The sequence below is a fragment of the Anarrhichthys ocellatus genome, unplaced genomic scaffold (genome assembly GCF_004355925.1).
Source record: "Anarrhichthys ocellatus isolate YVR2014 unplaced genomic scaffold, GSC_Weel_1.0 scaffold26, whole genome shotgun sequence".
NCBI lineage: Eukaryota > Metazoa > Chordata > Actinopteri > Perciformes > Anarhichadidae > Anarrhichthys > Anarrhichthys ocellatus.
Window position 1 is genome coordinate 4,670,959 of NW_022280056.1, and position 27,602 is coordinate 4,698,560.

At 43.2% G+C, this 27,602-nt stretch overlaps 1 protein-coding gene across 5 annotated transcripts in view; it reads left to right on the forward strand.

Annotated features, from left to right (window-relative positions):
• shisa6 (shisa family member 6) overlaps positions 1-27,602 on the forward strand; it is a 72,051-nt gene that overhangs the window by 35,375 nt on the left and 9,074 nt on the right. Inside the window, exons 6-8 of one of the 5 annotated variants that reach the window (XM_031861890.1) lie at positions 19,818-19,880; positions 20,869-20,889; positions 22,175-22,333. In XM_031861890.1, the coding sequence (XP_031717750.1) occupies positions 19,818-19,880; positions 20,869-20,889; positions 22,175-22,333 (243 nt within the window). The remainder of the gene's footprint in view (positions 1-19,817; positions 19,881-20,868; positions 20,890-22,174; positions 22,334-27,602) is intronic. The other 4 variants (XM_031861892.1, XM_031861891.1, XM_031861893.1 and 1 more) reach the window with 4 other exon arrangements.

The following is a 27,602-nucleotide window of genomic DNA, read 5'->3' on the forward strand; positions in this document are numbered from 1 at the left end:
GTGGTTCAACAGTTAGCTCACATTCCCTCGGATGCGATGACATAAAATTAATCGTTTTTTGAAATGGAAAAAGTCAAACCAGAAGACAACCCTGCGTCAGTAAAAGTGAGGAAATATGACCCCGACTGCATTAAATATGGATTCAGATTTATTGTGTGTCATTATAGCTGATGGAGGCATGACACATTTTTACATTTTTTCTCATTTATTTGGGTGGGAAGGCGGTCCTCAGCATATTATTAACAATCCTGAAGTGATCCTCAGGTTACAGAAGGTTGAGAACCCTTACTCCACAGTACCGACGATACTCGTTCTACTCTTTAGCTCCGATTTGGTCTCCACCAACTCATGCGGGGAAATATCTGACTCTTAAGCGACTAAATGCTCCACGACACTCACCTAAACCAGAGAGTCTCTTGGTGCCGTTTGTAGAAGGGAAAGTCACATGAGAGCGCCGAGAGAGAACCAAACCAGTACAGATTGGGGGGGGGGCCTGAATAACCAAACGCAGCTTTACACGTCATGAAGAAAAAGGTCGGCATACCGGTGTGTAATGCGTTAACCATGGCAACACAGCTTTTGTAAATTCAGTGGCCTGAAGGGAGGTTAGATACGATGCACACGTATGTGGACATAAGCCTCGTACTTCCCGTGCATGTTAATGTCCGGGCGCCTGGCTGGAGACGCCGAGCGGCCCTGAGGTGTTCTCCTTCAGTCTGTCGACAAGCTTCCTGTCAGGAGTGGATGTCAGATTCTCACGAAGCCAGAGGAGAATAAACACAAACATGGTGGGGAGGTGAGGACGGTGCCCTTAACACTGCTGGAGGAATGAATCCTTCACGGTCAGATAGCTTTAGGTGGTCTGTGACTGGATTTACCTGGTCAAGGGGAGGGGGGAAGAAATCAAATCTTGAAGTGTGAATCGCTGAGCAAGCTGTTGTCCTCTGAGGAGAGTCCAGCTGGCTGAAGTATTCTCATTACGTCTAGGTTAAAGGGGCATTAAATGATCATGACTTTTAAGACCCAAGTACATTTGATTCAGTACAGCTCTGAATCTAGCACTTGGTGGCCAGACTGGTGATAAATGACCCAAATCTGAGCTGATCCGTATCTGGATGATAAAACTGGCCCAAACCTGGTCTGAGTGCTGCTTGCTGGAGCTGCTTTTGGAGCCTGAAGTTGCTCAAGTCTGCATCCTCAATGACACAACCAAATGCGTCATTGGCCCACCTCCTTACACATGTCTGTACTCTGGTAGTGGTGCATTGTCAGCGTTATGTGATGCAAAACTAATCGCAGAATAGAAGCTCAGTTTTAGAAGACAGACATCCCAAAGATTTGCTCAAACAATAAACATAAACCTCCAAAAAGTTTGAAAATTTTAAAACTCAATTTCTTTCCAAACGTCACTTTAGTGGAGATCGCAATGTTTCCAAATGAAACAAAATGTCAGGCTGCATGTCGGGCAAATGGTTTTTAAAATGTTGCATGAGACGTCTAGAATAGCTGTGTGTGTGCTATAATCTGTTTTTGCCTCTATTTGTTTTTTTACATTTGGGGAACTGGCACCATTAAAAGTATGCCGAATTAGCTATTAGCGGTTCCTGTTTGCAGTGTACTTATGGATGCACAGACTGCTATCACCAGATTGCTTTTATATTGAAGAAAAGTAAAAAACCTGCCGATTCTCAGGCAAGTTCAGGAGTCGTGTGGATCGAGCAGATCTGAGCTGGAGGGACGTTGTCCTCACTCGGAGAACTGAGGTTACAATGTAACCAAATGTCCTCTAAATTTAACGAAAATTTACTGGGGAACATAACGAGCAAATCAAGAGTTTAAGAAGTTAATTGAAGACGGAGCTAATAGACATAAACATCATTTGTTTTCCACTGGCTGAACAAGGCTGCAGTTTTGGCAGCGATGCAGTAGCTGGGCGAGAACAGTTCCATTCAAAGTCTCCAGTTGAATTGATTCCGCATTAAGCTCGGTCACCAGAGACAATCAGCACAAACGGGAAAGAAGGAGGAGATTGTGTCTGTAAATATTTAGCTCGTTCATGCCTCACAATGAACTTAAAGTTCAGCTGTTACTAAGAACTGAATTCCAGCACAATAATGTTTTTTGTTGTCGTATTCTTTTCTTCAGCTTTGCAATTTCATTATAAAAGTAATATTGCTTCAACAGAAGAGCATCAAGGTGAAGTGATGCAGAATCGCTGGTGTTGCATTGTATAATGCGGACCATTACAGGAGCCGCAGAGACTATCATGACTCGCATTAGATTACTCCGGGCTTCTCTCATTGTCCCCAGGGCCACATTCATCTTGTGGCAGTCGCCAAATATTGACTGTAATGGTGACAAATGTGGTCTGCATAGTACAACACTTTATAGCTTATATTGTGCTCTCCTGTATAAGGCCAGTTCATTACTGGAATTCATTATATGTGCAGGACAGACTGGGGTGATGCTGCGAGAATTGAAAGGCACCAATTTACTTTTAACAATATCCTCTAATCCCTCGCCGTAGACCTCATCAGTGGAACGGATGGCTGTGACTATGCAGGCCATGAATCTTTAACCGCCGCCGCTCCATTTCGGTTGTTTTAAAACATCCCAATTGTAGAAGTTGCTTTCGCTGGCAGTGCTGAAATTCAAAGTGTGGAACTCCGGAGTCCAGAGTGCGGCAGCTGATCAATCCTGATCAACATCGCAGGCCCTCGCCACGCCTTTATACATTTTATTATCAGAACCCTTTAGTTAGCGGAATCCCGCGGTGTCGCATGTTGGTTTATGTAACTCGTGGACAGGGTTCGGCGTGCTACACCCCGAGCCTGGTGTGCTGCCCTAGTTAAAGGGGTATTTTAAGAGTTCCCACACGGGTTCATTTGCCCTCGTCTCCTTCTCCAGTTCAGTCTTTTTCCTTCGCCAGCATCCTTTTTAGTGTCGGAAAGGATGAGAGAAGCAGCCCAAGACAATTGTTACACTGTTGTCCTGTTGCATAGAATAAATGACAACTCTCATCCATCTTTAGGTCATATCGGTCGTTAAAACTCCAGTTTGCTAACGCAAAGAACAGCAGGAAGTGTACTTTCACTGGATTACATTGGTGATGTCGTCCAACAGCACCAGAGCAGCCAAGTCTATGCACGACCTTTATGGGTTTTTTTAATTCTCATTTACCTGAGTGATGCAGTAAATTAATTGTCACAGGAGGAGAATCACTTCACATTATAGAACTCATATTAAAACGGACAAAGTGCTTCACAATAAAAGATAAAGATGAGCATGGCATCACTCTGGAAATTATGAGGTAAGATGCCAAAAGCGTAATAGATTAAAAGTATATTACAATTAAGCCCACAATTGCCAATAAGACATTTACTTCACTGTGATCGTTTGACAAGCGTAATTTAAATGGCTGGAAGCACATCTGGTCTCTGACCGTTTAGACTGAACCATATCACACGGAGAGGACTGTGGCTCCACATGGTCTAAAGCCATGAGTGTGAGGAGACCACCTGCTGGCTGCTCATTCTTTATTTTTTAATAGTTTTAGGGGACATTTCATGCAAGGACAACTCAGTGACGTTCGGCGCCAAAAGCACCAAGGCAACTTTTAGCATCTGTATGAGACACGCAGGGCTTTCGACTAACTCCAATGTAAACCCATCAACGTCTTTATTAGACGATCAGAGTAACTGACTGAGGAGGTCGAGTTGGATGGACGGGTCTGGAGGATCTGGGTGTGTCCAAGGTGGACCGGTCTCTGCTGGAGGATCTGGGTCCGTCCACGGTGGACCGGTCTCTGCTGGAGGATCTGGGTCTGTCCACGGTGGACCGGTCTCTGCTGGAGTCTGAGCTGAAGGAGTTTCTGGTGAACCTGCATGAGTTCATTTGGTTTCACCAGAATCCGACCCGGTGGCCCCGATGACGAGCATTAAGAATAACTCTATAGAAACAGACCATCTTCTCTCTGATGGTCTCGTTTACTGATGGAGGTCTGATAGAGGATCAGGACTAAACTGAGACTGGTTCAGAACCAGTTAAAAGTTCCTCACAGTAGCTTTAAGTAACTCCAGAGGGGAACCTAGAGCGTCACGGTTTGAGGCGACTGAGCGTCGATATTCAACGAGTTGAGAGTGAGAAACGTTTCACAATGGAGACGTAAAGGAGACCTTGTGGCTCACATCCTATACATCTGGTTTACGCTGTTATCTGTAACATCTGTGTCTGTGAAGTTGTGTTTGAAGACTTTATGAACAACAGCGTTTAGACTCATGTGTAAGAAGTGCTACATTCAGTTCTGTGGAGGAGAGCAGCGACACATTGATTTAATGACGTGACCCAGCGGCGGCTCACAGTGAATGATTTTTCTGCCTTCACCATTTTTATCTTCTGATGTGATTCAGATGAATGCAATTTCAATAACGCTCCCGTCAAACAGCACTGGAGTCATTTTAATGACTTTAGCCCGACTTTTGGAGACATTTAATTAGGAGGATGTTATTTGAAAGTCTTTTTTCCCGCTGCCTTCTGTTATTTCTGCTTCTCTCTGTGACCCGGTGTAACGACGTATGCTACCTTTTGTTTTTTTCCAGTCTGGCTTCTTTCACCGCGCTGGAGATGAATTATGCATTTGAAATGTTTGTGGCGGATTGTTTTAATCTGCCACGTGATGACAGGTTTCTCACCGTGTCAGCAGTAAAGGAGGTACAGCTCATAACGGAGGCTCATTACTTCACACACTCCTGATCAGCGTTTCTGGGGAAGTTGGTGGAGACCTTTTTTGTAATTAAATTTTAAATCTCCCCCTCCTTTCAATTATTTGAAGAGCTTTGATCTTGATGATTTGTCAACCAGATAATTTCAAAAGTTAATCTATGACCTCCATCGACCTCTACAATACTAATAACAGAGCAAACTGGTGTGAATATTCTACCAGAGATCAAAAAAATAAATAAATTATGAACTTATAATAAATGAATGAGTAAAATGGATAAAAAAATATATGAATTTAAGTTTTCGTATTTGTTTGCGACGAGATCATTCCCTCACCTGAGCACCACACTTTACTAGTTTATCTGCAACTTGAGAGCGACAATCATTTGTGGAAACGGGAAACTTCTACCGTTTACAATCTGCCTTTTTTAATCTATAGTTTTGGTGACATAGTTTATCTTTATAGCTGAAATAAAGCCCTGTGCTGCTCACTCATACAGCGCTGCCCTTCATCACGGAGCAGCTGAAATTGCAAACCATTGTCAGGGATTCATTAGTAACAGAGACACTTATTTACGGTCTGTATATTTTGTTCTGTGAAGCAGCTCATTGGTGCCTCCTGTCCAGTGAGCTCATCTTCAGATTGCTCTTTGCAATCCTCGAAAAAAGAAGCTCCTGTTTTGACATCACGTTTCCCGTGTCGGGAGCAACAGCCGACGCCAGACAGCCGCTCGAATCGCTACATGGATTCCAATCATGCAGTGCCCACGAGGATTTCATCTCCAAGCAGTCGTGACCCCGGCGCACCCGCAGACAGATGTGTCTGGCACCCAAAATGAACAGACACGGCGGGAAAACGAGCCGCTCTGAGGGCTTGTTAGTGCATCACTCCGTCTTGTGCGAAGTGCCTGGATGTTGTTTGCTCCAGCAGATCGCAGAGTTGATCGCAGAGTGTTTTTTAGTTGTTGTTTTTTAACTCCCTTGCACACAGATTCCTCCGGCATTTTCATCTCCCACTTTTGGCTCAGGCTCAGTTTTTATTTAGTTTTCATCTATCAGATCCAAAGAAGTGCAATTTCCTGTTTTTTTTCTTCTTCAGTATATATATATATATATATATATATATATATATATATATATAGTGCTGTCTGTGTGATCGACCACAGTGTATCAGCCACGGGGCTCATATTCGTAGTAGATACACTGAGAAATCTTGCTTCGGTTAATGCAATATCTCTCACAGTGAATAATGTATTTTAGGTAAAAAATAAATAAAAAAGAGAACTTGAGAAGTAATGCAGCCTCTTCCTGGGTCTAATTAAAAAGTGAGCTGTTTGGTTAGAGGGGGAGGAAAGAGTGAGAGACATGAAAGCAAAGATCAAGATGTGACTGGTGGAGGCTGACTGTCAGCAGGAGTCTTCAAGAGGAGCAGGAACTTCATTCACTCCACCGTGTGACACACAATGCATCTCTGAACCAATCAATCCCACAAATTGTTGTTTGGTTTCTCTTCTTCAACCCCGACAGTGAATTAACGCCCCGAGGTCTCCCAGTGTTCATCATCTACATATAGAGGAGTGCAAAGCACCAGGAGCTGTTTTTATGTTCTCTTTTGGTGCAGCTTTTATCAAAATGTGAGGCTTTTGTGATTCCTGCAGGATGCCGGATCCCGTGCAGCGAGAGCTGTAGCTATCAAGAGGTGTTGTTTGGGCTTTTACTGAGCTGTTTTGGGCTAAACTTTGCCATTAAATCCACACATCAGGTGCTTAAACAGGAGAAAGAAAGCAGCTTTTTTCTGAGGCGAGAGGAGTGGAGGTAGCAGGAGTTGCTAATGGTGTTACAAATGTCATCACAGCAGGAGGTGCAAATGTTGCCCAGGAAAAACTAGCCTTCACAGGGAGATTTTGGTGTGCGATCGATTGCACAACGTTGCAGCCGCTGAAAATGGAAATGGTATTGAGACAATAAGGATTGGCTGAAGAGATTTCTTTCAGTCCAACGAGGGCTGAGCGAAGTGCTTCAGTGGGCCAAAGGTCCAGTTTATCAATTGGGGACTTTTTGTTTTTTCCGTCTCTCGGACAGAAAAAAAAAAGTAAAAAATCTGCAGCAGTTAATATACCCGAGCGGCTTGCCCAAGTAAAGTCTATTCATGGGGAAGCTGATCAATGTTGATTCAAATAGCAAACAAACAGATTATTAAGGCCCATATTTAGGTTCATTGTTGGGTGGCGACCCCTACTGGGTTCAGTTATTTTAACTTAACTAAGTACGTAAAAAAGAATCACTTAACAAACATACTTATCTTAACCTAAAGCATGAGAATGTTATGCTAGATGGTAGTTCACAGCGTGCGCCCGTCGCTGCTGCTCTCAAGCGGTCAAACATGTTTTGGGAGTCAAACGATCTATTCCGTCATGTAGGTGTGAGGACGCGCTGACTGGGGATTAAATACCAACAAATGTTCTTTTTCTTTTGAATACTACATTTTTGAATGATTGTTTTTACATCTTGTGTAGAGTCAATGACTGTCGTGACAAACACTTAGTTGGATTTGTTGGAAACGTTTGAATGCGTATTCGTTAATGAGAAGAATGAAAAAAAGACGAGGCGCGCTGCTACTCATCCAAAATGAGACGTAGGTTTTTAAAACATCTAGTTATTCATAAACCAAGATCTCATCTTCGAGGAGAGGTTTGATGTTTCCCTCTTCATCATCATCACCTCTCTGATGTTGCTTAGGTCAGAAGATATCTTCCTTTTCTTTGCATCCGTCCCGTGTTTGTCATTCTCTTTGTTTTGGCAGTGAGGGATTTCTTCGTATGACGGACCACCTCTTCCACCCTTATCTCTTCACTGACCTCTCCTTTTGTTCACACCAGACGGCTCTTCAAAAAGCTCCCACACAAAAGCCCGACAATCATTTTCACTGTTTCATACACATTCTCCTTCAGTCCTGTCTTTGATCTGCAGCCTCTCACCTGCTCCTTATCTCCTCTTGTTTCCTTTGAATCACAAAGCTTTAGATCCGATAGGAAGCAGTGATTCCGATTTTGGTGGGAAAGTTTTTTTTTTTTTAATTCTTATTATTCTTTATGTCTTCAGGAATGTCCGCAAAACATTTTCTCACTTGCTGTGATCGAAACGAATCCTTTCTTCCTGTCGTGGTAATCTGATCTCACATCAGCTCTTTGCTGGTAGGCTACAGGAAACATCAGATCATTTATTTCATATCTTCAACACACACCTGCCGTAAGTCAATATCATATTTCAAGCAGAAGATTGTGCATGAGAAAAAAGACAACGGAAAGAAGCGCTTTTTGAAGGTTTTCATAGTCCGCTAATTAGTGGTCAGTCCTGCAGGACCGTGATGGGAAACGAGAGGACATAAAGACCTCCCTGACAAACAGGTCAATTAATTAACTCCCTTCCTACTAAGACCGCTGCATAGTTTCCTGTCACTATGAAGGTAGTTATTGTTACCTTTAGTAGTAGGGAAATTACTGGTTAGAAAAAGGCATGAACACTTGTGTAACGTAATGTGAAATGTGTAACGGCATCGTAATGAGAGTTCTTAAAGAGGAAATTCACCACCTTTATATGTGGCTGTCCAATCAGTGTTGGTGGTAAAGGTGCTCATTAGAGGTCATTAGAAGCAATACATACCTCAGTGTGTAACCATGTTGACAGAGAAAGCCAAGTTATCCTGCTCCTGGAGCCATGCCGGCGGTGCATACGTGTACCAGGATGCATTGCACGTGGGCTTCCGATGCCCGAGGCTCCCCACCGGACATATCCTCTTGCGCGGATGATGCAGCCGCAGCCTCGACCTCTCTCTGCCGCATTTAGAATTGTAGCTAGTTTGCAATACAAGCGGAGAGAATAAGGAAGTTCTGTTTTTGAGCGGCATCTAGAGCCCGGCACCCTCTGGCTGCCCCGAGGCAGAGACTACGAATCCCAGCCGAAACTAGCAGATTGTATTTTTTCCTTTTTATCCGACTACGTCACGTCGCCGGATGCAGGAAGAACGACGACTTTTGCAGCTGCTAAGTTGTCTTTCTCGGGCGGACATCTTCAGAACAAAACATGCTCGTACATTTACGAAGGTTATTAGAACTTTATTGATAAAACACTTCACAATAAGACATGCAGTTGGTTAACGGAGACTTATTGCTGAAGAGTCCATGTTTTTAAAACCGTATAAATAGACCATCTTCCATCCCACATTTTTGTGATTATGCCTATGGGGTGGGCTTGATACAGGTCCGCTGAGCTCAACGACCGGGTCTTTTGTATTTTTCAGACGTTTATTCCTAAGTAATGCGGCTGCAGTCACGATTTCAGCTTTTTTTTAAAACCTTAAAACATTTATTTCTTTAAGTCGTGCAATCCTGTCACATCTTTGAGAACAATCCAGGTCGACGCTGACATTTGTCGTCGTGTTTGGAAAGGAAAGGTCCCGGTGCCTCGTGAGACATGCAGCATGAGTGAAACTGTGTCACGATTATTCCAGCGTGTCAAAGGAGACACGAAGGCTCAGCGTGACCCCCGCGGTCAAAACCTCCAACCACACACCTGTTTGGCCAACTCTTTGCACCTGCAGCCCACCGGCAAGCTGCGGGCACGTCGCAGGTTCAAAAAGATCCCGGAGGCTCTTCGGGCTGGAAGCCAACGTTTTAATAAGCAGCCCGACTGTGTACCTGTTGAGGTGCAACCTGACTGGAGGGCATGTTTTGACACGAGGCTACACAATGTTCTTAACATCCTCACCCAGGGGCTTCAGGCACGGCCGATTAGAAATTAAAAAAGCACAGCGGGGGAGAAGGAGCAAACACTTGATTGTATTCTGAATTTTTGAATACACAATGAAGACGTTGTTGTTGTTTTGGAAACCATTTGGGTTCGCCTTGACATTTGCAAAAGTCTCACTGCGCTCAGATTTTAACGAGTGCCAGCATTGTTACCGGAGTAGTTCATTTGAGATTCTTATGAGGGCGGTGGATATTGTGGATGGCGGCATCTAATCAATTAGATCCGTCAGAAACAGATCTTATTCTGTGTCTTTATGAAGCAGTATTAATCTTAAGTCTCCTAACAAACACCATCAGGCGTCTCTCAACACGGAGCGCCTCTCGGTGTTCAAGCCATCGTTAATTAGCGCCATCATCCCCCTATTGTTTACTCGTGGCGAATGATCATTTAATTAGGTAACTTCAGATGGAGGATCCAAATATTATGGATGGATCATAACGAGATCAGTAGCAAACGGCTCCTGCAGAGGCTTAAGGAAGCTTAACTCCGTAGGACAAGTATCAATCAGATTTATATGTAAATAGATGTAATTATCTGTTCTAATCATCACACATTACTCATGAGGCAGAAGGGAGAGAAGGGGGCTCGTTGCTTTGATTCTGTGAAAGTGGCAGAAGTGTGAAGGAGACAAAGCCACTCAAAGCCGTTCAGCGCTGAGCCACGGAATGTTCCAAACAGGCTGTAAAATAACACCCACTTATTAGAAATCCTCCTGAGAAACGGAGTCACTAAATGGCGAGACATCGATGCCGTTTCTTTCTTGCTTTTCCTCGAGGAACACCAAGGTTGGTCTGTCGGTTTATTTAAAATAAAAAAGTAACCAATCTGCAGAGAAGGTCTCCTGCTAGGATTTCATGAGTCACAGACTGATATCGTGTTTCCAGTATTTTCCTCACCCACACACGTAACCAATCTTCATGCACTACGAGCACATCATCGAGTCTTTTGGTCGTAATGTAAGGCCTTCTTTCTCTTAAAAGGTGTAGTGATTTGGTTTTGGCGGCATTTAGTGGCGAGGTTGCAGATTGTGTCAAACATGTAGAGAACTACGATGGCCGACGCTAGGATGTGAAAATATTATTGTCTGTATCTATAGCCAGTGTTGTTGGTTTGTCCCTTCTGGGCTACGGTAGAAACATGGCGGCCAGCTCTGTGATGAGGACGAAAACACAATGATGTTTCATAGCAGGTGATTAAATGTACGTATTGATATTATATTCTATTTCTGCCAATGTATTCCTGTAATGCTACACACTTTCACTTGTTAAAGACAAAAAAATGATTTAAAAAGGTACAATGTTTAAATAGTTGATTTGTGTTGGAATACAATTTGAAATATGTGGGAATCACCCATAAAATACTCACCAAGAGGCGAATTCACGAAAGGATTGTGCGGTTTCTGCGGCCGCTAAACCTGCACAAATAAGACAAAAAGAAACGCGTTATTCTTAAAGCAGACAGTGTTACTCCTTTTGCTATTTGCATCTATTTAAATGTGGTAACATGCAGACATTTGGCACAAAAAATGGACTCCTTCCCATGCAAATGAGCCTCACTGCAAAAACCAGTTCAACTCCCAACGATGAGCGCTGTCACACTCCGTGACAGCGAGATTATTAGCGTCTTCAGAGAGTTGGTGGGAACTGAAGCCAGGAGACGACGTCGTCATGCTCCGCTGAAATTCATTTAGTTTGGGATGCAGTGGCAAGATGCAAAAAAAGTTGAAAAATGAATGAATAAAGCTAGAAAAATAAGCTTATTAAACACACAAATAAACTAATTAACTCTTCCCCCTGCAAAAAAGTGCAATCTTCTGGCCGTATTTGCGCTGTGATATTATCAGTGCAATATCTTCTGTGGATAAGACCTTGAGACGTGGCAGTGAGCGAGTCCCCGCAAGTGTTTAACTGGAGGATCAGATCTCCCCCCGGCCACTGAAACCCACAAAAATACAAAGAAACATGAGCTGGTGGCTCCAGCGCTGGATAGAAATGGAGATTTTTCATTGCGTATTTAAAAAAAGACACGTCCTGGCTTTCTCTCCTCCTTTAGTGGCCGGCAGCCCAAGAGTTTGTCTGCAGGAATCTGAAGTCACAAGGTCAGCCTGAAGGGGGGGGGGGGGGGAGGAGGAGAGGGACAACAGACTGTGCCTCCTTTTGACTGGAAAGAAGAACATGTCAGGAGAGCATGCTGCACTCAGGAGCCGCGACACACAATCCCCAATCAATAAAGTAGAAACGAAGATCCTCGGCCTCGAGGGGCCCTCGAGTGGGAAGTCGTCATGCCGAGCCGCCGGCTCTCTGTTCTCTTCGGGAGAGGAGGGACGGCTGTCTGAACCACACAGACACTCACTGATCCGTCAGAATTATAGAAGAGGGACTGAAAGGACGGCACAGAAATGGCGACAGACTCTCAAGTAGGAGCCGCCTCCTCTCTCCTCCGCCTTCACATCGGAAACACAACAAGTGTTCTTCGCTCACTTGTTCAGGGTGACTTTCCAGTTCACTGCGAGTAGTTCACGGTGCATGACGCACCAAAGCGTAAACTCGCGTGAGCGTCTCATCTGAAACGCTCCCGTAGATTGAAGTGAGAGACGTAAACATTGAGATTTAGCATTCATATAGTCGGTTACATGCCGGCAAGCAGCCGCCTCATAATTGCAAAAGTCGGTAAAAGATCTCCGTTGAACGTTTCCAGTTTGTGGCGTCTTCACAAAGTCTGCCTTCATTGAATCATTTCATCAGTTGCTTTGTGCCAAACTACCAACGCAATTACGGTGAAAACACGGAGCATAATTATGGAAATTCATTTTTTGTAATACTCTGCTGCTTTTCCTTTAAAAACGAAGCCTGATAAGAAAGTCTTCACTGAATTACTTCTGACATAATTGTTGTCTTGTGTTTGTGTGAGGAGCAGGAGCTCCACTCTGTAATGTTCTCAGTACAGATGCAAGGAAACTAATCCCAAAGAAAGCGCTACGGTGTCCTTCATGACTTCAAGAAGCACTGAAACTTTGGGTGGTTTTTTATGTCGCGTAGTTTCAATGAGGTGCGACATTTTGTTCAGTGTTTTGCAGCCAAAAGTCTGCGGACACAAATACAGCCGTACAGTTTGATTTACTTCAACATGAATTAATCAGCAGGTATGAAGGTCGAGGGCTCTGTTTTAAGAGAACATTCTGAACGTCAAAGACTTCTATGCACCAATTTATGACGGCAATGTCTTCCTGCATTATATTCCGTTATATTTTGAAGTCTCCTGTCAACTTCTCTCATGTTCATGTTCTCGCTGCTGAGGCCACACACACACGTAGACACGGCTCACTTTCAACTCCTGCTTTTGTTTTGATTAAATATGCACGTGGCAGCTATTCACGTCAATACATTCATTTTAATTAATTTATAAACCCCCGGACTTTAACAGCTCATGTTTAAGCAATAATGTCTGTCATTTGAAACATTTCACACATACCGAGTTCTTTTGAGAAGTCAAGAATATGACGTCGTTATTGGCGTAGTTTTCATCTTTTTTTCAAGATAAGAGTCGTAATATTCCAAGAATAAAGATGTCATTTAATAAGAACAAAGTCATAATACTTTGAAGATAAATGTAAGAATTGGAGAATAAAATCACAATTTAGTTTCATGAGAATAAAGAAAACATGGACCGCCTCCTTTATTTCAGTACATTTTCGGTTCCTGCAGCGACATGCGGACAAACCTCACCATGAATGCTGTTCCAGTTCATCCATGAGGTGTGTGATGGGGTTGATGTCCAGTCAAGTTGTTACTGGTAAAACAATTCACCCGTTTATGTTGTAGCGTTACCATCCATACTTTCAGCCATATGTTTTCATGTTTTAGAATGTGCAGGTTTCTCTCTCCAGACGAGGCATCACTCCAGCATCAGCTGTCAACGTGGATCCTTCAGTTGCCTCTGTTTTCTTCTTGTCGGGCCTCTTGCTTCACGGAGTCCCCTGTTCCACGGCAAGGATAACGGCAGCTTTGTATGATGTTACTTCTGACATATCGGAGAAGACATCAGATAAATCTGTGCTTATCCTTGTTAGTAATTCACAGACTCCCCCGAGACGCCGTCGGTCCAGCTCTGTGAGGGGAAGACCCGACGCTTTCTGTTCCACGGCTGATACAGCGCAGTGAGACAGGCAGTGGCTGTCTGTGTCACAGCTGCAGCTTGTGAGACGGAAGATGAGCTGATTCGTCGTCTGCAAAGGATGTCACCGGGAAAAAAGAAGCCCCGTGTTTAGAAGATGATTTCAGAAAGTTCATTTAAGACGGAATTAAGATTCATTCAAGTGCAGAGAGAGAAACCATAACTGAGTTAAGTGCACAAAGTGTTTCATTGAGGAGAAGAAGGCAGATGTGGTGTCCACAAGATACCAACATGTCATTAAAGATGAGTAGATTAAAGCATCCGCTGCATGCATGACATACATTCACTTCTCTTTTGGATTCTGTAACAACAATATCCACCACAAACAACACAAATCCACTGAGGGTTTTTATGCAGCAATTGAAAAACTGCATTAAGCACCAGTGGAAATGCCGAGAATTCTGTAAAACCTAGAGAAGACTGTAACCTTCCTCACATGAAACAAACAGAAATGCAGAATTGAATTTACATTTAGCTCAACTTGCTTTAGAAACCTGGCTGTAGATTGAAAGTTTGTGTCCAACTTCAGCAATCCGATAGAAAATTAGAAAACACTCTCTAATGTTAGCCTGATAATCACACAGTTATCATTTTGTTTCATTTCATTCATTCAGACATTAATAAAGGCGAGTCTGTTTCTGTCAACTCACAACCACCCTTACAGCTGCAAACATCTCATCAATACTCATCTCCATCTTTGTGGCCAGTTGTCTCATGCTACTTTTCATGGATGTGGCTTCTTTTTCTTTGACATCGCTGTTCTTGTTCCTGCCTGAGCGAGGTCAATAATACAACATTATTAGAAACACAGCGATATCTCAGGAACGCCTGGAGGGAATCTATTCAAATTTGACACAAACGCAAACTTTGACGGAGGATGGACCCAAACAACAGGGAGCATAAGGTTTACCAACTGTGATTGTAGTAAAGAAAACGTCCAGAACAAAACTTCCATGGCAGGTTAGTCCAGAAGTTCCAAACACCAGAAACGGGCAAAAAGACGAACTAACCGGATCAGGTAAAAAAGACTATAAATACACAAGAAACTAATCGGATAACAAGACACGTGGACGGACTCGAGGGCAGGCTGAAAGAAACACAAGGAGGTCTTTCTCATTTCCTGATGTTGTGCCTCCTCGCTCCTCCGACTTGTATCCCTGAAATTGGTCTCAGCACTTGATGGACATCCCAACTCCTCAAATGCATCGCGAGGATTGAGGAGGCCTGCTGGAGGAGCTATGAGCGAGGAAACACCGCTGTGTCCTTTGAGGAAGCGTTTTAAGCACGTGACGCACGGCTGTAATGATCTCAAACCCCGACTGGACACTACACATGTAACAGTTCCTTCTTGTATTGTATGAATTGTATAACAATGGTCAGCTGTGCCATGCACCATATTTAATTGACGTCGCTTTAAAACGATGGTCCGAGGAGAGGATTTCTCATTTGTTAAAGGCCTGTAGCCTCGACTCCTCTCGTCTCTTCCTCGCCTCCTCCGCTCGTATCTCCCTTGCTTGTAGGAAAGGACTCAAGGAGGCACAAAATCAGGAATTGAGAAAGACCCAAGGGAACAGAGCAAGGCTGATGACACAAAGGTGATACACAGGAAAATGGAGGGAAGTTAAAGAAACACAGGACACGAGAGGCAGGGAACTAAACAAAACCAGAGATCATGACAAAATTGTAGCTGTTGCCAACTGCACTGCACTGAACTGAACCTATTAGTCAGATAACAATATCATTTCTTCACATCGTTAGATTGTAAATCGTTTTGATTGACCTCTTCAGATTCTGGTGCTTCAGATGTAAATTTCTCCATCAGAGGTTAAAGTCCTGAGAAGTTGGAAGGTGAAAACTCTCTCACACATAATATGCACAAGGGCATAACGAGGTGATCCGTCCCACCAGGTCCACATGGCGCTTCACCCTCTGCCAGCATAACGACAGAGTGATTGGGGCTTTCTCTCTCTCCCCGGAGCCTGCGTCTGTCCATCAGCTTCCCCCAGAGCGAGCCATTTAAAATGGATCTGGGTCACAGCGGGGTCCCCCTCTGTCCACCCGCTGGAACCTGGAAGCGTTCAATTCATTTGTGACAGAGCCGCCGGCGTTACTACGGCCAATCCATGTGACACACTCCACCGGCAGTGAGAGCTGCTGCATTATGTATTGAATCCGAGCAGGTCTACGTTCTCCTCCTCTACATACCTCGCTGAGCTCTGTGTCCGGCCGGATTCAGACACGTCTACGCCTCAGTGTGACTGATGAAGCTGTTGTCTAGAGGAGGACGAATAACATTTGCTCCACTTTTCTCTGACAGCTTTTATTGTGGCAGCAACAGTTTGAACCTTTTTCAGCCTCTGGAAAGAAAATGAGGAACTCATTACATTCAGTGTGGTGCTGCACAGTGATGAGACTATTTCACTCATTATTGACATTATTTAAAGATGGCTGGCAACATTCTTATTGCACTTGGATATTTAAAACTGACAAAAGCCGGACAAAAGACTTCAATAATTATTGTCAACAAATCTCATGAGAAGACCAAACACCATTGTTGTCGAAGAACAATTAAAAACGCATCAGTGAGCAGCAGTGTTGTTCCTTCATCCCCATGAACACACACACTGGAGTTAATTTTTACTTAATCCAACACACACCGTTCTGCTGCCACTAATACTCACTACAAATGTGGATTAATCAAGTCAGCATGTCATATCTTAAAGCTACAGCATACTATGTTACTTTGACCACAGTTGGCTTCAAACTTCGTGGCAATAGTTGACATAGTTTCCCCTGGTTGCTGCATGTCATTCCTCTATCCGCTGTCCCTGTCCGCCTCTCTACTGTCAACCACCCAATAAAGGTGAAAACACTCTCAAATCTGTGAGAAATACATGTTTTTCCCAGCCTGAAATTGCCTGGCCTGCACAGAGCCCTGAGCTCAACCCCGACCAACACCTCTGGGATGAACTGTGAGCTGGACCTGATCACCCAACATCAGTGCTGGACCTCACTGACGCTCTCTTGGCTGAATGGGAGCAAATCCCTGCAGCCTGGTTCAAACATCTGGTGGAAAACAATGAAACCAACAAAGCAGCAGATTGACACCTTTTGGTTTTGGAAGGGCACGTTAAATAACGGCTGTAATCTTTTGGTGTTCACATATTTCTTTCCATATCTGCACGCCGTTTAAATGTATTTGTAGAAAAGTGCAAATGGAGAGTGACAGACAACGGAAAGAAGCTCCATCCATCGGGGCTGTTGCAACAGTCTGCAGTCTATTGCAGCAGTGGTGGTGATTTCTGGAAAGTCATTTCTGGTGGAAGACATCTCAACAAATCACATTCTGGTGCCAGTGACTTTGGGTTCGAACTCGTTATTGTCTTTCGTTGTACGTCTCCTGTCTCGGCAGTTATAATCCTGATCCTTGCAGTTTAGTTTGCATTTTCAAACGCCCCAGCCGCAGAGATAAATGTCTGAAAAACTGCAGCAAGACGCCTAAAAAAGCAAAAATAACTGCGTCTGCTATGAATGTCTTCCGTCCGACTGCTTCTCTATCTTGTGATTGTTCACTTCATCTATCGACTGCTGGGACCAGACTTCACCGTGAAATTCGCCCCTCCCTCATGAACAAAGTAATACAATGTGTGCTCGGTTTCGGGCCAGAGTTGCTGCACAATAGTAGCAATAAGAGTCAGACTCCTCACATAAAGGGGATAATTGGATCGCACACGTGTAAAGCCTGATCCGGAGATTATCTCGGAGAAAAGAAAAATCCTTGCAGGGTGATAAACTCTTGAACCTTGGTTAAACACTCGCTGTGAATTTTAATGTGTGGAATTTATCTGTCCGTTTCTCAGCTGTGAAAAAGAAAGAAAGAAAAGGAGTTTCTGCAATTACACAGATAGTAAAAGGTTGTTATTTATTTGGTGCAAAAACTGCTTTCATTTCATAGAGTCATTTAGCTGAGCTTTCCTTAGCCGCTATAATTGGTCCCTTGATCAAACCTGTGTGATTGGAGAGCACAGCTGCTGGGAGGACGGACCAAAGCCTGGTTTTATAATTATGGTACACAGCTACGTAAATCCATTTAACCCAAGTCTTTACATTCCTCCTGTTTCCTGAACTGAATATCAATTTCAGTCGAGATTGGCACAAAATTCCAACACCACATTTAACACTGTAGGATTTATCTTTACACTGGCTTTAGATCTCAGCAAAAGTCAAATAGCATATGTCAGAAATGTCACATCCACCCGCCGGGGGAGGCTTTATCATTGAAACACAGGCACTGATCTTTAACAAAGGCAGCACACAAGCCCACCCTGTAGTCAGCTGAAAGCCTTCTAAAGAGCTCATATATGTAGGTTTAAGCTATCAGAGACGTGTTTTTATCGTCTTTAGCTCTCCCACAGGATGATAAATGATCATATTTAAATGCAAATAAGGCACAACTATCACATATCCGTGTTTTGTTTGCTGCGCTGTTCAGAAACACAAAGCGTAATTGAATAAGGGCAATATTGTCCCTCTCTGAAATTATTCAAACTCCCATAGCTGCTCGGTGATGGAGGTCTCGGATGATGTTGCTTTGTTCTTTAACCACTCAAACAACACGTAACGATATTAGCGCAGCGTCAAATGACTCACTTACAGCCAAAGATGGATCACCATGAGTAGCTGCCTCCGTGTTACCGGATAAAGAGGCTGTGATCAATCATTCGGGGCGAAGCCGCGGTACTCTGTGGATTCTGTCAAATGAAGAAACACTCGCAGTCCCATAACTGAGCCGCGACGGTTCACCGCTCACTCGAGACGCTCTCAACAAATCAAAGCTCTCATATCTGGGAGGGGGGGTGAGCAAACACTGACCGAACTGGAAGGAAAAGCCGACTGATACTCTGTCGAACAGGAGGGCAACATTTGTCAGAAACATTTTAAAAAGGGTTCTATACAGCCCCAGCAAAGGTCTTTTTATCATGGCATAACTGTTAGATAACGCACTTAATGCACCACCCAGCAACTGTGGCTCAGTGGTCGAGCGGGTCGTTCAATCACAGGATCGGCTGTTCGCCGTCTCCACAAGTCCACGTCGATGTGTCCTTGAGCAAGACACTTAACCCCAAATGACTCCCACAGGCTGTGCCATCAGTGTGTGAATGGATGTGAATGACATGCGTGGTTAGCGCGGGGGCGGAGCTACAGAGGACTGTTGACCGTTTCCTTGAATGAATTAAACCTCGGTCACATTGTTTTGGAAAAATATGTGACCCACTGATATCCAAACACGTTTTCCTTTCTCTCCTCATAATGCTCTGTCAGCTTCTACGATCCACAAACGCGGTTATATACGAACGCTGGGCCTAGCTGGTCGCCCAAAGTCTCATTTCATTTATTTTCTTTTAAACGCCTCTGACTGCAGGAAGATTCATCAAACATTTGAAAGTGTTTCACGGAAGAGAAAAGACAGTGATTTGATGTAAAGTTTTTACATAACTTTGGCAAATAAAAAGAGATAAATAAACGATTGACAGGGACACAGGATTAAAAGTGTGACTTGACATTGATGTTAGCTGAATGTCTCGTCTGCCTGCCTGAGTTGAAGTGGCTACTACAACTATTAGTTTAATACACTTCACTACTTTTTGACCTTGAGAGTTCTGAATTAGATTGTGTCTACTCTGTAAAGGATCTACAGACTGCAGGTACTGCAGGATTGTAAGGGCCTTTCTCATTTTCCAGTGTGTACATTCTCGATTCCTTTCCTCGCGAACAGGCGCATGGAAAGAGGAGTCGAGGCAAGGACACACTAGTGTATCCTCGCTTTTAGCTCATCCGGCAAGCCTCCTTACTCCTTGAGATGCAATTCTTTCGAAAATGGGACGTCCTTTAGGATAAAGCGCTGAAATTGATTTCCAGGAGCCCTCGGTGTGTTATTTTGCAGAAGAAATCTTAAAGACGCATGATACGCTACCACAGAAGGTCAAGAAGGAGAATATATATATTTTAAGTTGTTCGAACTGACCCGTTAACATCAACCATAGTCTGGTGAAATGTCTGATTTTCTTCTTGTCATTCTGAAATGAGGTGTTGACTCTCTGTTCTTCTTACAATAGGAAACCATCACCATGACTATCAGCACAGCCACCTGGACCTGACCGCGCTCACACCTAAACTGGGTAAGAAAACACAGTGAAGCAGTACAGTCGTTACCTGGAGCGGTGACTTTACATGTGGTGCAAAGCGTCTCTGTGTGAACCTGAGATAACGATAGATGTGGGAGGCAATATACCGCACCACGCTGCAGCTGTTAAATGCTGAGATAAAGTTCTAGGCTGCTCTTACTTTAAGTGGCGGTGATTGACCCGACTTGACTTTCCCAAATGATCTGCCTCATTATCCGTCTCGAAATAAAAGTGAGCCAAACAGTTCTTGTGATTGACTTTTTTTTCCAATTTCAAGAACAAAAGTATATCTTTCACGGGGAAATTAAAATCTGAGAAGCTGATAAAGAAGTCCTCGAGGGGGGGGGGGAATGAAAAGCTAAACGTGTGTGATAATCAAAGGATCGTCTGCGCGATTTGCTGCAATTATTGAAAACTCAATTACTGTTAGTGCATCCCATCTATTTCTCTAAATGTGATTTTGTGTGAAGGGAGATCAGCCTTTAGTATGGAGTTACCGAGTGCTCCCGCATCTAAACGGCCGATGAAATAAAGCGCTGTGGAATTAAAGAGGGAATCTGGCCGGACTTCTTATGTATATATATATATATTTTTTTTTAAAAGATCTTCCTCTATGATATTCTAAAAACCGCAGAGGCCGCAGTGTCGTTGAGTCCTTAGACCAACTTTCCCACCGTTAATGGTCCACAGTCTGCCTCTTAAACAGCACGGCCCTTCTTCACAGAGAAAATGGGTTTCAAAAGCACTTACAGCACCAAATAAAACTCTTCAAACAGCGCTTTTGAAGTCTATTTAGCTCCTGATGAGGGATAGTAGCGGTTATGCATAATTCCACACTTTGCTAGTTTTGGACTTCGTGTTAGCCCCCGTGGCAACGTTCTTGCAATACGGGCGTTGAACCTCCGGCGCGGGAGGTTTGGTTGAAACATTCTGTGCAAAGTTGATTGTTTTTGATCCTTTCTTTCTCACTTGGATTCGTTAGCCCACAGACAAATGAGACACGGTAAGTGATACACATACCTACGGTGTTTATGTGTATTCTTCATTCCATATATATCATGTAGAGATCAAACATTCTCAACCTGCACACTGGGGGTCTTTTTTCTTTTGAGTGCTTGTGTATTTATTTTTTTGCTGTCACAACAATTCACGCTGCTACATTACAGTCCATGACCTTTTAGTCCGATGTCAAAACTCTCTTCTTCACACATTATCTTTTACTCTTTCACTCCACCTAACCGGCTATGTCTTCCCTACGAACCCACGCTCAGTGGATGTCTCCCCTCTGCACCATATGTTCCTCGGTGTTGTGTGTCCCTGTCCTCCTTTCTGCAGTAGTCACCCTAGTCCTATTTTTAAATCCAGAGTCCCTGCCCGTATCCCGGCCCTCCCCACCCGCTGCGCCTCCTGACCCATGATGACTGGGCATCCCAAATAGTGAAGCCACGGGAGCTCCGCGCAGTGCAGGGAGCCTGCCACACACATCACTGACGCCCAAACAGAACTGGTATAAAGCACGACGAACCGAAGTTGAGCTGCTTAGACGCAGTTAACGGATGTAATTTCCAGCTCAGAATGTGTGACGGCAAAGATTTAGCAGATTAGTAGATTTTATTGATGCTACAACTCGGCCACATTCAGTGAACAATAACCCTGAAATGCTCAAAGGAAAGTCACCAGACTCCTTTCAAAAATCAAGGGGTTTAGATTTCCTCACTAGAAGAAACACTATAGAGTTTCTAAAATGTGTCTGTAACCAGTTCAAAATCGATGTGGGAATATAGAAAATTCACAATTGACCCTTCCTTAAGTCCCGCCCCTCAAACGAAGGCCAATCACAGCGTAACAGAAAAAAAAACTTCCTTCGATTTCCTTATTTTTTAAGTATTTAAATGAGTCACAGAACATAATGTACAGTCAGCGTCTATTGTGTCAGTGCATTGGCTGTTTGTACCAAATAAAAACAACAGTGCAAGAAAGTTCTCATAAAGTGCAGCAAAACTTCACGACATGAAGTTGCTCGCGACCTGCAGCCGTAGCTTTAATAACCCAACGCTCTGCTGCTGATTCTGGAGCGAATGGGTCGAGATCAAAGCCGTTGTTTCCCAAAAAGCCGAAGCCCTCCAGCACGAGTCTGTCCAATCCACACGTCTTTCCCCACATCACACCTCGCTCTCGGCCTCCCTTTCCTCTCCTCTAGTAGAGACTCCCATGTGTGTGACCCATCTCTCTGACTGGCTGTGCTCTGACTGCACCGCACCGCTTCCTCCCCCTGTCCCCCCCTGTAGAGCGACCCCAGCGGATGAACAACATCCTGACCTCGGCCACGGAGCCCTACGACCTGTCCCTGTCCAGATCCTTCCAGAACCTCAGCCATCTGCCGCCCTCCTACGAGCTGGCCCTCAAGTCTGACTTAAGTAAATACTCCTCCTCTCTACACAGATTAAGTAGGTGGTCCTTCATTCGTCCTTCGTCGCCTTGTTTTTGCCTGATGCACACAAAAAAAAAAAGAGAGAGACGGGGAATGACGTCACCTTCATGCCCCCGCGCATTAAAGGGTCGCCACATTCTCCGCGTCTGGCCTGATGAAAAACATCTGAATGTCCATTACAGAGACATGCATCATGATAAGCATCTCCAGATGTTTGGCGGCTCGTCATGCAGATCATCTTCTCACCTTTTTATGGAAATTAACTTCTTAAAATGCATGACGGCGCGCCGGAGCCTCCACTCTCACTCCCATCGACTCATCTATCGGCCCATCGACTGCCATCTAATCGGCGTGTAATTTGGCTCCATCTGCAGCCCATGTCATGTTGCTAATGTCTCTTAATGACATATTAACAGCTGAATATGGCGCTTTAATGTTTCAGCGATGCTACAGTTCATTATCTTCGCTGTGACATTTTCGGCTGGATGATGACGCGGATGCAACCTGAGAGCATGCCCAGTGTTCTTCACATTGGTCGCATGTTGTTGATCTATGTTCTTATTACTGACTCATCTCTGATCAAACCAGGGAGTCTCCTGAGATACATTTCCTCTTTCACAAAACAGCTACAGTAACAATAACATACGATTCATTTCCAACATTAACAGCGGGTACAGTAAGATGAGACATACGATTCATGACACAGAGTCTCACTAACGTTCTTCATGAAACGTGTTTTCAATGTGGCGTATTGCCTGATAGGTTGGACTTTTCCAATTTAAGTTTATGGTCTTCAGTGTTAAAAATAACTAACTCTTGGTTTGAAACAGCAGAAAGCGTTCTATGGACGATATGGCATTCAAAATGAAATAATACATATGAATCTGTCTCTGTATTTCCAGTGAGGTCCCTCTTGTTTACACACACCCAGTGATTTTGTTTGTTGCGGTTCAAGTGGACTTTGGGTCACTTACCTGTTTGAGTCTGGTTTGTTGCGGTTGGTTTGAAAGCCGTCAAATGAACTCTGGTACAGAAAAAACAACCAGACAGAGACGTCTGAAGACATCTGTGGAACAGGGTGGTCTCATCCAGCGTTCGTAGCTTTACCTACGAAAAAAGAATGCTTCGTAATTCATAGATGTCCCGGCGTGAAACAAGAAGGCAGTGCTGATGTTTTTGTCATGTAACTTGTATACTTTAGTGATACAAGTTATTTTAACCCAAGCGACGATCTTTTCCTCAACCTAACCAAGTAGTTTTGTTGAGTTTCCTCTGAAGACGGAAGTTTATTTTGAAAAGACCGCAAGCATGTAACGTGTTTTGGGCTTTCATAGGAAAACGCACGAAAAATGGGGAGTGAGTGTTTCGTAAGATACTATACGAACGAGGACACGATGAGCAGAAAAGAAAAAAAACAGACCAACCACTTGAAGGATTTCATGATATTAGATATGTGATCTTAGCATGGAGTGGGTCAAGCTAAACAGGACTTTCACACAGGAGATCGCTGTTATGTAATGTTACCTTAGAAAGTCTGCTTTGAGCAGTAGTCCGTTTTTTACGGTAATTCCGTTGTTACATTACTATTTTAACATAAACATTTTTCTAACTTTGACCAAGTCTTTTTTTCTTTTCTAAACCTAACCAACGTTAACGATGCGGCATTGTGCGTCTCTATATATATACGTATATGTGTGTATATATGTATATGTGTGTGTATATATATATATATATATATATATATATACACATATATAGAAAAAATAAAATAATAAAATAGAAAAAATTAACAATAATACATTTCTTTCTCAAATTCTATTCATTAGTGTTGTTGCCTAAATATTCCAGAAAAAGTTTCCAACATTTGTCACTGAAGCTTTTCTTTAGTACATTAATGATATTTTCCTCTCCAATCTCTCTTAGACCTTTTTTCAAAACTTCTCTCGCTGACTCGTACCTCTGACAGGACAATGAAACATGGTCCACGGTTTCTTCTTCTCCACAAAATATACACTTTCCATTATTATGCTTTCTAATAACATAGAGGGAACTGTTCAGACCAGTATGGCCATTCCTTAGTCTTGTCATAATCATCTCCTCTTTTCTAGTTTGTCCACTAGATCCTGCTCCCAACCAATGGTTTATTTTTAAACAGATATCTTCCTTTACTCCCTTTATTCGTTCTGACATATCTTTTTGATTTGTCCCTTAATCACCACTTTAGCTTCTGACTTACTTATATTTACATTAACGTTATTTCTCCCACTCTTCAAAGAACTTTTTGCTGCTTTATCCGTCTTCTCATTGCCATCGACTCCAACATGGACCCACACTAAATGAACCGCTATCCGCATTTGATGGATTCTTAAAAATGATTGTAGTATTTCAAACAGTAGATCCTCTCTGCTTCTGGAGTGGCAACATGTCAAACTCGTTAGCACTGCACATGAGTCTGATGCAATCACCTCTCTCTCTGGCCTGACCTCCTCTACCCACTGTAACGCAATAACTCTATGGCCATCATCTCACATGCAAACACAGATACCTCATCACTGAGTCTCTTCCCACACTCCAAATGGAATTCTGGGATCACTGCTGCTGCTGCTGTTCTACCATTTTTAGGGTCTCTAGGGTCCATAAATCTGTATTTAATTGTGGTAACTGATGTATGACTTGAAGATGTTACAGTTTCCCCCACGTTCATCTCTCATCAGTTCAAGGAGGCCAAGATCTATTTCAGGCTGTGGCAGTAACCAAAGAGGAACAGCTGGACCACAGCTGGAGAATAACTCCTAAAACCTAATTCACTAGCCTTCTTATGAACAACCCAACCAAAGCTCTTTGTTGGCCTGTTGTCATGTTCCCAGCATGGCTCAATTGCACTTATTGTTGGATGGTTGTTATGTCCTTGTAAACTGACCCAATATGTCATCATGATCTGGATTCTTCTCAACTCCAACGGCATTTCCCCCATTTCTACCTGCAATGCCGGCACAGATGTTGTTTTAAAGACCCCACTACATATTCTTGACGCTTGTATTACATCCAGTTTTCCCAACAAGGTTTTAGACGCCGACCTATATTCCACACAGCCGTAGTCTAGAACTGATCTTGGCTAAGTGGAGCGCAGGGCCGTCCTTCAATCAGAGGAGCGGCGGTTCGATCCCTGGCTCCGCTAGGAGCATGTCGATGTGTCCTTGAGCAAGACACTTAACCCCAAAATTGCTGGTCTTTAAGTTTGGATGTCTTTTTATATATTTAACTATGTTATTATTATAATTGAGGATATAAGATTGGGCATATTTTAGTTCTTGGATGTCATATTTATTTAAACATTTATATAAATAAATATATGTGAAGATAGCGTCATTTCTAAATCATACAACTGTAAATTTAAGAAATTTAAAAACTGAACCAACTGTCCAAACATCACAGCTACATAAACAGGCTCCACACGGAGGAAAAGCAGCGCTGCAAGTTTCCATCAGTGACAATTGTGCTTTTCTTTAATATGTTTTGTGATGCTTCACAATCAATCGATGGACACATTCCAGTGCTCTGACTGAGAACATGTTGACATCAAGTAGGATGTAGGCTTTCTCAATAAATATCTTTATTTACAGATGCTAAATAAATAACCTTATATATTATTATTGTTATTGCACAAAATGAGACTAATAGCCAACAATCTAGCATTAAAATTTGTTTATACTATATTTATCCTGTTAATTAAGGATCATTTTGTCTCTGCATTTGACCCATCCCTATATATGGGGATGTCTTTGACAGGTGACACGTCAAAGGCCAAGGCTCGAACAGCCAAGCTTGTGCTGACCAGTCAAACCTCTTAACCCAGTGAGCCACGGTCGCCCACCTTTTCCACTAAAGAAAATCTAAGAGCCAATCAGCTCTTTGATCCGAAGACAGCAAGAAGTTTCCCATCATGCCGTGGGGTCATGCAGTCGGTGGAGAGCAATTCTGAATAGCCTGGCTCTAAAATCTGCGGCCGCCCCGCTCACGTGAGATCATCGTTACGCACGTTTTCATGACGTCAGAGCAAGTCGGATGCAAATCTACCCAGCATGCAGTGTGCGCCGATCGCCGGTGATCGATTCTGCGCACGCCTGGTTTAAGTCGAACGAGCCTAATAAAAGTGTTTTGGGGATTCAGAAACGTCAACATTTGACGTGTTGCACGTTTTTTTTTCTGGTTTGTTAAAAAGCGAGTGAAACATAGCTAACACAGTAACTATCAAAGTAAATATTGTAGAATATTTGTATCTCATTTTTGTCATGCTCCTTTTGCGCAGAATATGATTTAGAAGGTTTTAAATTAGTTTTTTTGGGGCATTTAGGGTTCAATTTAAAATATGTGAAGTTTGTAGATCGGTAACAGACGCAGTCGGCCTGATTTCCTGTTGTATACCGGTGAAGTTCAGTATAATGGTGTAATAAATGTAATGCAAATGGTGTAACTCATTTATTTAATCAGAATGTTAGATGATACTGAGGTTTATGAAAGCAGAATTGTGGGTGTATTTATCTCTTCTGCTTCAAACTGATGCAGAGCTCTAGAGGGCTTCACAAACGTGGTTCAAAACAAGCCTTTTAAAGCACCAGGCACAAACATATTTCATAAACTACTATTTTTAGTTGACTACTCGCACTTCAGATCCTCCGCTGAAGACCATGTCTTTTTCATGCATCCGAGATGACGTTGCGTTTGCGGCTGAACTCGTCTCCTCTCGCAGCTTTTCACCTTCAGACTTCTTTTTAAAACACTCACGTAAACAGACGTTGCATGTGTCATTTGTCAGGCGTTTTGACTCCAGCACGACCGTGGAAACACACTGCATGCTTGCTGGTGTATTGTGTCGTGAGTTATCACATCCAACTGATTTGTTGACAGAAAATCTTTTCTAAAGAAATAACTTTCCCTTTTCGCCTCAAGAAGCCGTTCTGTGTTTACGGTGATTCGTCAGTGAAAACACTGCAGGGCTTTTTTCACAGTGTACGTTTTCCTTCAAAGCATTATTTGCAGGAATGAATTCAATGCATAGCAGATTTTCAACTTGCTCCGCAGTTGAACGGAGCACGCGTGAATGCACCATTCACTGTCCTTGAATCTTAAGAGACGTTACCGGCTGAAAGAAAGCCATTTAAATGTGTCTTTGGTTGTGCGATAGAAAAACATGCTTCGGTGCAATCTCCCCTCAGCGCGTTCAACATTCGTCTTTTATATGTTTGCCTTCTCTCGCTCTCTCTCTCTCTCTCTCTCTCTCTCTC